Source organism: Theobroma cacao, chromosome 5 (genome assembly GCF_053813885.1).
Source record: "Theobroma cacao isolate CCN51 chromosome 5, ASM5381388v1, whole genome shotgun sequence".
In the NCBI taxonomy this organism is placed as follows: Eukaryota; Viridiplantae; Streptophyta; class Magnoliopsida; order Malvales; family Malvaceae; genus Theobroma; species Theobroma cacao.
The window spans coordinates 46,910,144-46,924,480 of record NC_142643.1 but is presented as its reverse complement, the minus strand read 5'-3'; the positions used below and the strand labels follow the sequence as shown (position 1 = coordinate 46,924,480).

At 36.3% G+C, this 14,337-nt stretch overlaps 2 protein-coding genes across 2 annotated transcripts; both read right to left on the bottom strand.

Annotated features, from left to right (window-relative positions):
* Positions 1 to 367: 367 nt before the first annotated feature.
* Positions 368 to 3,090, bottom strand: LOC18600524 (disease resistance protein At4g27190-like). The gene has a single exon (XM_088806702.1). The coding sequence runs from the start codon at positions 2,954 to 2,956 to the stop codon at positions 368 to 370; it is 2,589 nt and encodes an 862-aa protein (XP_088662828.1). The 5' UTR covers positions 2,957 to 3,090.
* Positions 3,091 to 3,899: 809 nt separating this feature from the next.
* LOC18600519 (TOPLESS-related 3) lies at positions 3,900 to 12,137 on the bottom strand. The gene is made up of 25 exons (XM_007031002.3): positions 11,778 to 12,137; positions 10,943 to 11,122; positions 10,711 to 10,824; positions 10,245 to 10,403; positions 9,967 to 10,141; positions 9,720 to 9,849; positions 9,188 to 9,303; positions 8,936 to 9,071; positions 8,748 to 8,857; positions 8,535 to 8,604; positions 8,389 to 8,462; positions 8,209 to 8,304; positions 8,034 to 8,129; positions 7,414 to 7,541; positions 6,994 to 7,228; positions 6,742 to 6,909; positions 6,572 to 6,658; positions 6,084 to 6,236; positions 5,894 to 6,004; positions 5,611 to 5,790; positions 5,413 to 5,541; positions 5,211 to 5,306; positions 4,751 to 4,933; positions 4,487 to 4,662; positions 3,900 to 4,408 (listed from the first exon to the last, which is right to left on the bottom strand). The coding sequence occupies exons 1-25, from the start codon at positions 11,855 to 11,857 to the stop codon at positions 4,192 to 4,194; spliced, it is 3,399 nt and encodes a 1,132-aa protein (XP_007031064.3). The 5' UTR covers positions 11,858 to 12,137; the 3' UTR covers positions 3,900 to 4,191.
* Positions 12,138 to 14,337: the final 2,200 nt, after the last annotated feature.

The window sequence follows — 14,337 nt, the reverse complement described above, 5'->3', positions numbered from 1 at the left end:
ATATATAAGTTTACAAGAAAAAAATATAGTACTACACAATTTTTAAAATAGATTATAGAGTGCAAAATTTATAAATTTATAATGATAACCAAATCCCTATTCAATTTATATTTTAAGTCATTCTGGACACTTTAAAATAATACAAATTTAATATTTTTTTAAAAGCAAGATCTTTGACTTCACTAATTTGAATGAGTTTTGTAACAACTCATGAAGGGTAGAAGTGCAGAAGGCATTTGCAAGATTTCAACAACCTACATGCCCTATCCTACGTATATTGAAAGAAAGAATGAAAACCAACCTGACTGCATGTGAGATCAACCTATGCAACTATATATTAGCACACGCTCTTTAGGATGTTGACTGTTCATATAAAGAATTTAAAATTTAAGGACATTGAAAATAAGGTCAATATATGTCCTAGAACGAGAAAAAGACAGAAATTAATAAATACCCTTTCACTGAAAAGAGGCAACTCATGTTGAGGCATTGATGTAGAGGCGCTCTTGTCTTCAGAGCAAAAGCTAATAAGATGTGGTAGCTTTCGAAATGACAAACATCGCAATTCAGCAAATTCAATTTTATCAGCTGCACCATTATCATTGAAGATATATTTTATCATTAAATTATCTTTGCAGGGATCTCCAACCAAATATAGAGCTTCAGTCTTCTTCAAAAGCATCTTAATTCCATTATCCAAATGATAAGTAGTTCTACTTAATGCGAGTACCAGAACCCTTGAATACTCATGCTCAGACTCATACTCACACTCATACCCACACTCATATGCTTCAAACAACATGCTGTCTTCAACTCCTACCAAAATCTTGTATCTTTCCAACTTTTGCAACTCTTCAAAGAACAAGCCCCCTGACATGGCCGTGACATCAAGAATTTTAACCTCCAAAGCAGTCAAACGAGACAAATTCTTCAATTCAGCAAGACTAGCGTTGCTTCGGTGATTGGCATGTCCCTCTACTTCCCATTCAATGGAACTGTTCACCATATATAATTCTTCTAATATGAGTAAACTTGATAAGACACCTGGTGAAATTATTGCGAGTTTAAAACAAAAATTTAAATCTAATAATTTTAACTTAACCAGTTGTCCAATTTCTTTAGGTAAAATTTTGATATCAGATCTCCGAAAGCTAAGAATTTCCAAATTGCTGAGCTCTCCAATAATGGTTATATCTCTCAATGGACATCCATCTAAGCACAATGTAAGAAGGCTTTTTAGGAGACAAATCGACCGAGGTAAAGAAAAATACGTATCAGTCACATGTAAGACTTTAAGACTTGTTGTTTTCCTAAAAAAATTAGGTGGCAAATTTTGAGACACACGGAAATAAACAAGGTGTGGGCAATTCAACTCGTCAGGAAGCTCTCTACTACCAAGAAAACCCAAATGAATCATTTTGCACTTTTTCATTTTCTCTTCATCAAACCGATCTTTCAGAACACCCTTCTCATTTAATGCATAAGCGTGCTTATCCTTAGAAGCGATTGATATGGCGACATCATAAACAAGATCATGCACATCAAAGGACAGGTCATTGGTGTTACTATCAAGTAACAAACAAGAAGCTTTGAGATCACTCACCATTGTTAACAACCTGTTTCGTGCTTCCTCCACGGTGTCGACACCTTCAATAAAACCCAAGCCAATGGCATATTTCAACAAGTCATCAACGCTTGCATTACGACGCACTAGACTGCAAAGCAGAAAAACCCATTTGAGTTCTTCATTTTCTAAATGACTGTAACTCAACTCTATAGCTAAATATACGGCTGCGAATTTCCCGGTGAAGTTTCTTGAGGAAGGCTTCTGTAGTTGTTGTAAAGCATCCTTCCAAGCAAAAAAATCTTTGTTTCTCAATGCCCTCGCAACTGTTGCAATGGCCAACGGCAATCTTGCACATTTTTTGGCTACCTCAATTGCTGTAGATCGCAACTCAGAACTTTCAACACTATCCCCAGCCATCTTCTTAAACAAATCCCAAGCTTCTTCATCGTCTAAATTATCAATTGCAAAAGTTTTATCAGCATCCATCTCATTGGAGAGAACATTTTGATCTCTTGACGTCAACAATATCTTGCATCCCTTGTGTTGGCTTCCAAATGGAATTCCGACTTCCCTCAAATCCAGTCTCTTCCAAATATCATCTAAAACAACAAGAACCGTCTTCTCTTTCTTCAACCTTTCGTGTAATCTACGAGCTCTTACATCTGTACTTTTATCATCTAGTCTTAAACCCAATAACTCTGCAATATTTTCTTGAATTTTCTGAATGTCAGGAGTTTGAGCTACAGTTACGGTAACCACCGAATCAAACAACTTAACCTCTTGAACTTGTGTGGCAACTTCATTGACTAGTGATGTCTTGCCCACGCCAGGCATCCCGTACACCCCTATCATGCTGATAGAAGCATCTTTCATTGCCTCCATGATATCGTTGAAAACCTTCTCTCTTGATTTGAAGGTCTCAAAGCCATTAGGAGATGCATCCACTATAGCTTGTGGAACATCAAGGTATCCCACTCCGTTAAATTGACATTGCCCGATAAGGTCATCAACGGTCGCGGCACCATCTTCTGCTGTCCTGCTTAGCTGGTAGCGAGACTTGAGATTGGGACACAAGCCGATGAAGCAGTTGTTCTTTGCTTTTTCTTCAAGATCTTTCACCCTCTTGTCCTCTTCATTGATTACCTTGTCCACTGTCTTTCGCCAATGCTCGACGTCGGCTTTTATCTTCTCCCCATTCCTGTTTGCAGCATCAACCTCTTGCTGAACACTTGTTCTTTTTGCTATCAACGACTTCAATTTCTCCTCGAACTTATCAACATTTTTCTTGCAGATGAATACATATCTCATATGACGCTTAACTTCATGGAAGATGCCTTTCGCAGCCTCCGAAGCAACGTTGGCAGCAGCACCAGTAATAACAGGATCCATATTTTGTATTCAACAGACAAACAAAGCAAATGACAGAAGAACAGAGATAACGGAGGAGCAGACCAAAGAATGAAAACAGAAAGAACTAATGTATAAGTAACGAGATTATTAAGCCAAATAATCCGAATGGTGAGAAATTGGAAATGGCGGCTTTCTCCATTAACTATAGCAACGAACAAAGAGGCAACTAACAATCAAAGTGAAAGGTTCTATTCTATTGTTTTGGGTGGAGAGTAGAGGAAAGTGAAAAGACGAGAAGGGAAAAAAAGATAATGGAAGACAGAAGCAACAAATTAAATGAAAGGGTTGTGAGAATCGAAGAGCAAGGGAAGGTAAAGTAAGATAGTAGTGACGAGTTGAGCAGAAACGTAGATATGGCAATGAAATTAAAATATGGTTTTGATTCTTTTTGTTTCTTCAACTTGCTGTACAATTAATAGTACTATATTTTCTAACGTACCAAGCTTCGCGTGCCCATATGCCACTAAAAACAAATTCACTTTAAGCCTAATAAAATACATGGGTTGGGCCAGAGGTCATGTGCACAACACTTACATATTAAATTTTTCCAACTTGTTTTACATCTCGATAAATGAATGGTTTGGATTGATGAGAACTGCTTCGGGAACCTAAGTGGAGAAAAGGGCCCTTCATAATTGTGTATGCAACTTGTCATTATTAAAGGGGTCCTTTGATAATCGAAAAGGGAAGAAGCTGAAAATATATACATACCACAGGGAGAGTTTAATCTAACAGTGAATTAACGTTCTATTAAATTCACCCTTAGTTAAAATGAATGAAACATTAATCTTTATTAATCTTACTTAGGTCTCTATTTACCCTACTAATTTTCTGCAGGCTCAGCATGATATATCTATATATTTGCCTATTGGATGATGATTATTTTTGGATTGAAAGATTATTTAGTACTCAAAATACAAGAAATCAGAATTACCACTGTGTTTATTAGGCAAAAATAATAATAATAATAGTATTAAGTCTGTTCCAAGTAAAAAGAAAAACACTCGTAAGGGGTTAAGTACAAGCAAAGTAAAACTACAAGAAATATGAATCAAGTAGGTGGATTATACAAGAATGGGGCAAATTCCTAAACATTTACGCTTACTTTTAAATAAGCTGGGGTTGGGACATATGGTAGACTAAAAAGTAAGAACCTAATCATCTACATTTCATAAATTACACAAGACACTTTTGGATGTATAGTATCACATATCTCATCTTTGTAACTGATCCGGTGTGTGATTGCTCGTTGTAGATGACGACGTCGTCCTACCATTCAGCACACCGTTATCCACTGGTGGACTCACTCCCCATTTTCCTTCTGATTCTGTGGATTCCATCACTTTAACAGATCCATCGCTCAACCCGATTGCAAATTGGTTTGCCTCCATCGGATGTGCAGCCACCACAAGTGGGTATACAGCTTGGTTTCTGTAAAAAAACAGTATACTCAGTACGAAAGCAACACCAGAAAAATTTGATTGCATGGGAATACAACATATAACTTACCCCTTTAAGATTGCCTGGGACAAGTACACTGATGAAGAAATACGGCATCTAAGTCTCAGGCTATCAGCATCAAACACCCCAACATTACCATCACAAAAGGTAGCATAAACAGACTGGCTGTTGCAGGAGTATGCTGCATAAGATATTGGAGCAGGCAGAACATCTTGAGGAACCCACTGCAGCATATCAATGGATTAGAAAGTGTTCCCTCAGTCAAATGCAATATGTATCATTAAAATCTATACCACTTTTCATCTTTCCTACCTGTCGTACGCGCTCCATCTTGGAGGCATCGTATATTGCTAACTGCGTTTCATGAACTACCAGCATGCGAATTTGATCAGAGTGAAACTGTACCCGTGTGTCACCTGTAGGTGCCTTTCCTGCTGGGATTTGGATTAAAACTGATTTCCTTTTCTCCCATGTATCAATGCTCCACACACACAGCTGCAGAGAACAGCAAGATGTTAGCAAGTAATAACATCACTCTACATAAGACATTTTCTCATCCCTATTCTCGCTTCATTAGTCAACAATATGCATGACCAGTAGTGAGATGAAGTCACTGTATTGATCAATAAAAAAGCTAAGTAGAAAAACCAACTGACAAAATCTGTTGTATCTTTTCTATTTTTTATGATTACCTGAGGTTTTGTATCATTTATACTCTGTAGATACGATATAAACTAAAATAAGTAAATATGACACGCCCGTACGCACTTACGTGAGCATCAGCACCTGAAGAAACCAAGATATTGAGGCTGGTTGAAAAAGCCAAACCAGTTATTCGCTTTTGGTGACCTCTCAATTTTGATTTCACCTAAAAAATTTAAAACAGAATACATTGGGACCACTTAAGAGAACAGGATAACACAAGGGGAAGAAGAATAGTAAGAACACATCAAAAAAATGTTAGAAAGTATCACCTCATCCACCCGAACATTGTAAATATGGATAGTTGAATCCTCCATTCCAATTGCTATGATATTATTATCCTGAGGATGGAATGCTAGGAAGGTTGAAGCTGGAGGAGGGGACATGAATGTTGTCATTACCTGCAAATCATGTGTTATTAGCATGCCAAACAAAAAGCACATTCAACACAAGAGCACATGAAGGCATACCTTGAAAGTCATCATGTTAAACAAAGAAACTTTTCCACCAGTGGCTGACATTACATAAGAATCATTCTTTGAGAGTGCTATGCATGGTACAGCCTCTTCCAGGTTGACACCTGAGACATCATTAGTCATAAGAAGACCACTATTTGGTTGCCAATGCTGGGGAACAACATTGGCAGTGGCCTTTAAAGTTTAAAGGACTTTAGAGTTCTATCCATTAAAAAGAAATTATAGAGAAAATCTCACAAGTGAAACAAGCAATGTTATTCGAGAGAAAGTGTTGTACCTTCCCAGATGGATTCTGTTCATTGCGGGGCCACTTCCATAGCTTCTGAACACCGTTTGACCCAAGTGCCAAAATACCAACACCAGAATTGGTATATAGAAGCCGAACAACCTTCAAAGAGATGCAATGATTCAGAGCTAATTGGTACAAAAGCGTAGTATAAAACTGATTATCAGAAGAACTAACACACCTTGCTGGAGGTATCTGTGCTGTCAGGTAAGGTAACTAACCGACACTGAATAGGATCCACAATTTCAGCTAACTGCCAGGGTTTAGTCTTCTCTATCACATCATCCACAACCCTTGCCTTTTCAACACTTCTACCCAAGGGATCAACTCCATTCTTGGGGGAAAAACAAGCCAAAACAATAAAATCAAATGCAAGAAGAACACCATAAGCATGAAAAACACTTTCAAACACTAGGCAACAGCCCACTTGGTTCCATTTAAAACACAACATGTTCCTTATTGCATGAAAAGAAAAATGAAAGGGAGCATCCATGAGATATAAAAAATTGGCACTTAAATCTAATTTCCTAATGTGCTTGTAGTGATAACCAAGAGCAAGATCAAAAAGTTCCTGTCTACAGGATGAACCATATGGTTAAGCTAACCAACTACCATATACTGTTCAGGAAAAAGTTCAACCGTAAAGTGAGGAACATCCAGCTAACATACAAGTATAGGAGAAGGCCTGACAGGAGAGCTCCTTTCCACTTTACAACTGACAGGACCAGCATTTGTAACTGCAGAAGAGCCAGATGCCTAACCAACAGACACAAAAGTTAATACCTGCAGTTCTCAAGAAATGCTTAAGGAAACATTAAGCGAACCCAAATGATCATAACCTTAATTGCAGCAGAAACAATGGGTGTTCTCAATGGATCAAAAGACGACGTTTCAGTTGCTCTTAAAGATCTGAGACCCACAGCATTCGCAAGTATTTTGAATCCATTGTCTGCTGTAGTCACAGCAAGGAGATTTCCTTCCTTATTGAATCTCACACGGGGAAGACTCTGAAGCATATGATTGTTTAGAAACCCAACCTAATAACATACCTGTTTCACAAAAGAGCTATAAATTTTGAACATTTAACTTACAGGGAGTCCACCCTCTGCATCTGTGAAAGTGAGAAGATTGATATTATCCATGTCCCAAAACTTTATCTGGCTATCTTCTCCTGCAGCTAAAAAGTGATTTTGCGTCGTGTCAAATGACACCACACCTGCTGATTTCTTTCTAAACCCCACATAAGTCCTCTTTATTGCTCCTTCACTTTCATTCCACTCAACCAAAAAAGATTCTCCATCTTTACTTGTTCCACAAGAGAACAATCTAAAGCAAAAATTAAAAGTTAACAAAAAGTTCAGAATTAGAACGAACTGAATAACATGTAAAATTGGACAACAAAGGATTAATTAAAAGCGTTATGAGCAAACAAACTTTTTCGGGAATGAACACAACTCGAAGTTTTTAATAGAAAGTTACTTAAATTCCTATCTTAAAATTCATGATCATACCTACTTCCATCAGCACTGTAAAGCATTGTAGTACACCAGTGACCTGGAGCATCATAGTCAACTCTGGAACCCATATTATCATACAGCCAGGCCTTAATTTTCCCATCAACAGCGGTTGAAAATATGAACTGCAATGATGTAGATAATTAGCAAATGAAAGTATTAATTCCCATTCAAATAGGAAAGGTAAACTAAGCATTGAATTGAACCAAAAAAAAACTATAAGCTCCACAAGACACTGGCCTAAAGTGTTATAGAGAGTGAATCAAATATTTTGGAACAGTATAGCACCAGAAGGAAGATCATCGAGGGTAAAGTTCTCAATGGAAGTATGGAAATTGTTTGGACAAAGCTAGCAGCTCTAAGATTGATATTAAACAGGATGGGGAATCATAAACTACAGGTGGTGAGAGCACATTGCTTATACGAAAGTTCATGCATTTACCAAGTTGGTTGTGACAACATCTTTAGGTAGCAGGAATTGGCTATAGTTGCAGTCAAGACAGCAATAGAGGCAACTGACGCAGCAGTTTTGCAATTAAGGCTTGGTCACTTTTTTCCCATTCTTAACACTAAAAAGTATATATAATCAATAACCAATGACATTTTTTGTATTCTACCTGAATATTCTCCTTATGATGTGGGCAGATGGAATAAACCGGTGCATCATGACCTTCAAAATTAAACACCTTTTGTCCTGTCATTGAATCCCACACCTGTTCCATTCTTTCATTAGGATAATAACAAGAAATATCCAGTTTAATCAAAAATGTTAGCAAAAATTTACTGTCTCACCTTTATGAGCTTGTCATCTCCACAGGTAACAATGCACAGTTGTTTGTTTGGATGAGCGAAAGCTAAGTCATTTACACCACCAACATGGGCATCAATCTGTTAAAAAAGAAGAATGAGAAAAAGTCAAACACCAACTATGCAAACTTTGAGCCAGGAGAAGTAGAAAAAATATCAACTAACCTCTAAGCGCGGGATTAGATCATTTGGCCCAGGATAAGCATACAAGTGAATTAAGTGTTTGGAAAATGCAACCCCTGCAGCAAGAAAGGCAATAAGTACAAACACATGTAGCTAAAATGTCAGTAATCTATCAAAAAGGCACACACCTACAAAACTTCCATCAGGACTCCATGTCACACGGCTGACAGATATCGTTGCATCATTGACCATCAAAGCCTGCAAGTAACTCTTCCAACAAAATCAATTGCAATGTTGAAACCCATAGAAATTATTAAAACAGACATGAGTCACATGACTGCAATAGTTCAATACATTTGAATAGCATAGAGAGATATCTCAGTAAGTAATGACACACAAACCTGAAATGTCATTGAACATGTTGACATTTCCCATATCTTGAATGGCTTTGTAGCCAACCTCTCACGCATTCCAAGTTCCCAGAGCGTGATTTCACCATTAGTAGAACCAACTGCTCCAATGACATTATATCATAAAAAGAGATTTTCTAGATAGTCTTGGTGCAAAGGATAAAAATAAACTTTCATACCAAGTAGCAAAGTCTGTTGTGAAGGACAAAAATCCATGCTTGTGACTGTGGATCCTTGATGCATGGTCAAAGCCACTGTTCTTGGTAGGTCATCCAATGACCAAGCTTGCGGCCGTAAAGGTGTAGGATATGTAACCTAAAAATAGAGGCAGAGAAACATATTAAATTGGTAATGAAACAAAACCAAGGGAATCTAAGATTAGTTGGTTTGTAAAGTGATGGAACAAGTAATGAAAAAACATGAGAAATTACCTCCTCAACGGATTGAGCAGGCCGCAATCTTTTCATTAGGTGTTCATGGTCAGGGTTCTGATACTCAACCACGCCTGGAGCTGCTGGAGGTGTTCTTGGACGCTTCAAGACTGAAACTGTTCAAATGGAAACGCAGAAAACATCATGGCATACACCTACTAAGACATTTATATAATCTGACATCACGAAGTCATTTAGGCAATCCTCGTATGGTATTTGAAGAACAGAGAAAAAGAGAAAAATAAATGTCTGTTAGCATCTCCAGTATCTATAGATTAAAAAAATAAAATTTTCAAGCTCACAAGATTTCCTTCCTTATGACTAATACAACCAGAAATTATAAATAACGAAAATGGCATTCTAATATTAGAACACCAACTGGAACTAATCCAAATCTAAAATTTCAACAAAACATTAAAAGGGGGCTTAGACAATTGTGACTAATGTTGGCTGATGTGCCTCTATAGAGCAATTGTCCATTCTGCCAGTCTTTGAAAAGCTATTTCCAGTGGGTCAGAATTGAAGTTCTAACCTTGATTTTGTGGAACAGGTATGGATGATGCAGTGACAACAGCAGCTTGAACAGATGAAGAAGCAGAAGCATTGGCCATCCAGCCTGCTAAAGCACCAGCGTTGGCTGCTGCTGCGGTTGGTGGGAAGGGCTATATGCATAAAGTTGGACAAAGCATGTGTTGGTCAATACTCTAAAAATTATTATAGAAATGGATAAATAAATACACATTCAAGGGCCAAAATGCTACAGATGTTTGGCATCATACGCTGTGAGCTCCAAGTGATGTATAAGCAGCAGGTTTTGCAACTGCAGCAACCGGAAGATTGACAGGCGTAGGGGCAAGAGGACCATTTGGAGGCGCACATGTGTGATCTGTGAATAAAGTCTTGATGTCTGGATTAGGCCTTGGATTCTTGCATAGCTGATGCTGCCAGTTCAAGCTGTATGAACCAAAACTTGCAAATCAAAAGAAATAATAACAATACATAACAAATTATATTTGCTTCCCAAATTCTCTAAAAGCAAGTATAATATCAACTTCACCTTTGGTTGATCAAAGTCCTTAGTCTTGAAGACTTCAAAGTAGGGAAAGCAAGCTTATCACGGAAAAGTGGATTTGCTTCTATGAGTTTTTTTAGTTCTATCAACATTATACTGCGAGCAGTTTTTGTATCCCCATATTTGGACAGCTGCTCATTTTCCCTGCATTCCAATGAGAAAAATACCATTACACAATTATGAATATTTCAAGCATTCATTTTGTATTCGCTTGCATGACACGGAAATTTTCTCTCAAAAAGGTCAAGATTTCAACTAAGCTCAGCTGAACAAAAAATTCCTTACAATCAAATTCCTTGAGATAAACTTTTTAAATTCAACTATCATGTTCCCTTTTTACCCAATCAAATTTCAGGACAAACAAACTGATTAGTGAATAGATATCAGTCATTAATACTATAGCTTGACCAATGAAAACTAAGCAGTATAGTTTATTTGTGGGTGAAATTACCTGAAATTGTTCAGTGTCAAAAGTTGAGTGATTTCTTTGTACAATTCCTCATTAAATGTAGAGAACACCTTCAAATCACTCACCAATATTTCAACAGCCTTTGCCTTGTCTTGCCTGCAATATCAATAAAATAAATTCAAACTACTTCACCAGGGAAAAAAATAGTTAAATTATTCATTAATGAACAATTTAAGGAATTCTGTTAGTGAAACAACTGAAGCATTAACAATACCGATCAAGTGCTTCCAGATACTTCTGCTTCCTTATCTCAAAGAATATCTTCATGGAATACCGGTTATCATCAACTTTTGTAAAACCAGCTAAATACTTCTCAACTTCTTCCCATTCTCCTGCCTGAACTTTCTCTTCAAAGTACTTCATGTTGAAGAAAAAACCTGATTCTTTCTCAAGCCTACAGAAGATGACATTGTTTCAAACACAAATTCACAACCACATAGATGCTAATGCCAATCAAATCACTCTACTTGGTAAGGCCAAAATAATGTACTAGGGAACAGAGAAACATTTCAAACAACTTATTATTACAATTGAGTTATCATTTCTTCTTCTTTCTTCTTTGAATTCTTTTCTTCCTTCTAGTAATTAAATTTTCAAACAACTTAAAACCAGGAAACAACAAATTCATTCCAAATTTCATTCACATCTTCGATTCACAACAAATCAAACTTAGTAAAGACAAAAAATCAATGATTAAAACTCCATCGCATATTTTCCAATACTTACAAGCAGCCTCCTACGCCTGACAAAATTAAGGCATCAAAAACTTCCTTTACAACCAAAATCCTCTCTGATTTTCACCATTTATCACCACTAAAACTCAAATTACCGCAACTATTTAAATTTCTATTAACTAATTTTACCACAATAACCCCAAAAAAAAAAAGGCAACCACAAAACTTCAGATTCACAAATACTTCCTTCATTTCCTTCTACGTGTACAGACAAAACCAGATACGAATACAAAGATAAAGATACGAATATACGGTACGTACGCGTATACAGAGAAATGAATAAAAACTAAAAAAATAAAGATAAAAATGGCTTACTTATGAACCGACTCCTTGAATTTCTCTTCCTCCAGAAACTGAAGTATAAGAAACACCAATTCTCTGCTTAACGACGACATTTTCTCCTCCCAAAGACAAAAAAGAACTCGATCTCCCGACACCCGCCGAGTCGATGAACCACTCGAGGTCGAGTTAACTCAGTTCAACTTCAAATCTGAATAAATTTTCAGAGATTTTCCTCAAGTCACTCTCTCTAGGGTTGATATCAGCTCGAATTTCGAGGATTTCTAGGGTTTGAAAGGCTGCGAGGAAGAAGAAGAAGAGAAGATAAAGAAGAGAGAGAGAGACTTTGTCTCGCTATCTTCGATGCGTTGTACAGGAGTCTTTCTTTTTCTACTGACCTATCAGTGAAAACCCCTGAGACTTATCATTATAAGTGAGTGAACTTATCGAAGTAGTTATCAGCGTATCATTGCGTGAGTTGATAGGAAAGCAAAGGGGCGGATTCGAAACCACTAATTCAAATCTAGTGAATATTCGGCACACACGTCCAGTCGGGTCCCCCCACCCTCCCTTCCTTTTCTTTTCGTAGTGTCGCTTTCCTCATTACACGAGTTTTTCCACAAGGACCGAATTTTTCCGAGTCGCTAATTTTGTCGCGATATTTCGTGGTTTGACTGATGTTTTCCCCCTCTATTTTCTCTTGCAATATATTTGAGATCGACAGTTTTATAGGCTCACGCGCATTTTTATGTGGGTCCCAAGTAGCCTCCCCTCAATTTTTGATTAAAATTTTTTTAATTATTTTTTTGGACTTGTCTAGCTGTTGGTATTACATTTTTTTTCTTTTTTAATTTTATTGGATAAATTAATGATGTCAGGCAAAGGATTGGTGGTTGTCATTACACTACATCTCAAATATGAAAAAAAAAATTTAATTAAACACTATTAATCAATTATTTTTACTTATACACAAAAATGGATAGTCGGGCCCAGCTCATCTGAGCACTCCTCCGCTTGCCACGTTGTCATGTGTCCATGCCCGTGACCACGCTCTTTAAATCGCGCGTCGAAGTTTAGGAAAAGTAACGTGTGGTGCGCAGGCAGTGAGTCATAATGACAACGAAAGAAAAGTCTGATCCGTGGGGGAAGGGGTGGCGCTTTTATCGCGAGAATTCGAGTTCTCCTCACGCCACATGGTTCGTGCTTTGCTACCGCTTGTTTTTCGTTGTCTGCTTTTTCACCGAATTCTTTTGGTTGACCAATGAGAAGTTGCCATGTCAACTTCAATGCGTAAACTGAACATTGATTTTCCATGTGATGTATTTTTTACTTCATTTTCCAAGTTCATGTGATCGAGATGGTATCTTCTTGCTCCTTCTGCCATCCAACCATGCATGAGATTATGATAAAAATTAAAAAAAAAATGTAGTATTTTGACTAAATATCCTTTTTTATTTCTTTTTATTTTAATTGCAAATTTATATTAATACAAATTAAAAATATAAATTATGTCCAGCCTTAACGTGTTGTTATTTTTTAAATAATTAAATTTATATTTCTGACTGTTTCAATTTTTTTCATGCATGTGATTTTTGTCTCTAATTAGCACATTGGAAATAAATTCTCTTTTCGTATAATGTTGCACCGTTAATTTCATCTTATAAAATTATCAATACGTTCATAATTCAAAAGTTAATTTATTTATTCATATTTAATATTATTTTTTATAATTTTATGAAACAAAATTAACGGTGTAATTCTCCGTGAAAATAAAACTTAGTTCTAAGACACTCATTGAAAAAATTACAAGAGTGCCATCTGAAAAGCAAAATTAAAACCGTAACTGCTGCAAGTGGAGTTTATTGAAAAAATAAACATTCAATAGTCAAATTCCCGATTTTTCCTTCAAATTTATTAAATAAATAGAATTTTACGTGTTGTATGGGTGTGTATTTATTCGTTGGTGGAGACAAAGGGGGAAAACACATTGACCAAATTCGGCCTTAATAAATTTATTAACTTTTATAAGTTTAAACTTACTAAATGAGACATTGATTTGTGAATTTTAGTGGTCAAATCATAACTAAGAAGAAGAAGAAGAAGAGGAAGAAAAAGTAACATAAAAAAGGATGACTGGTGGCCAATGACCGAGGCAACGAGTCAGTCCAAAAACAGAAAGCCACGCAACTCACCTACATTTGTAGTTGTCTAGTTAGCCATCATATTTTTTTCCATTACCTTGATAATGCAACATTGACTGTGTGTTAATCACTAAAAATTTTGGCTTAATATTTAATTGCAAAATCCCTCTTAAGAAAAAAAAATATCATTTATAATCCTAAGTTTTCATTCATCAAGCATTTTCACTCAATAATCGATACGTAATCCCTAGATAAAAAAATATAATTGGAATACTTTTCTTTCCTTGAGTCAAGAAAAACAATATTTGATTAATTAATAATATTATAATATTAAGAAACAATTTAATTAATGGTTAGTTAATGTGATATTTAAGAAAATAAATTTATAATACATGTATATTTTACAAAACTCATATTTCAATCCAAAAATTATATTTATTAGGCGGATAATACTC

Coding starts and splice junctions, on each gene's coding strand:
- LOC18600519 (XM_007031002.3), bottom strand. CDS start 11,857: ATGTCGTCGTTAAGCAGAGAATTGGTGTTTCTTATACTTCAGTTTCTG. Junction 8,463..8,534: donor TCCTGATGGAAGTTTTGTAG/GTGTGTGCCTTT, acceptor TTCTTGCTGCAG/GGGTTGCATTTTCCAAACAC. Junction 4,663..4,750: donor AGATGGAGCGCGTACGACAG/GTAGGAAAGATG, acceptor GATATGCTGCAG/TGGGTTCCTCAAGATGTTCT.
- LOC18600524 (XM_088806702.1), bottom strand. CDS start 2,956: ATGGATCCTGTTATTACTGGTGCTGCTGCCAACGTTGCTTCGGAGGCT.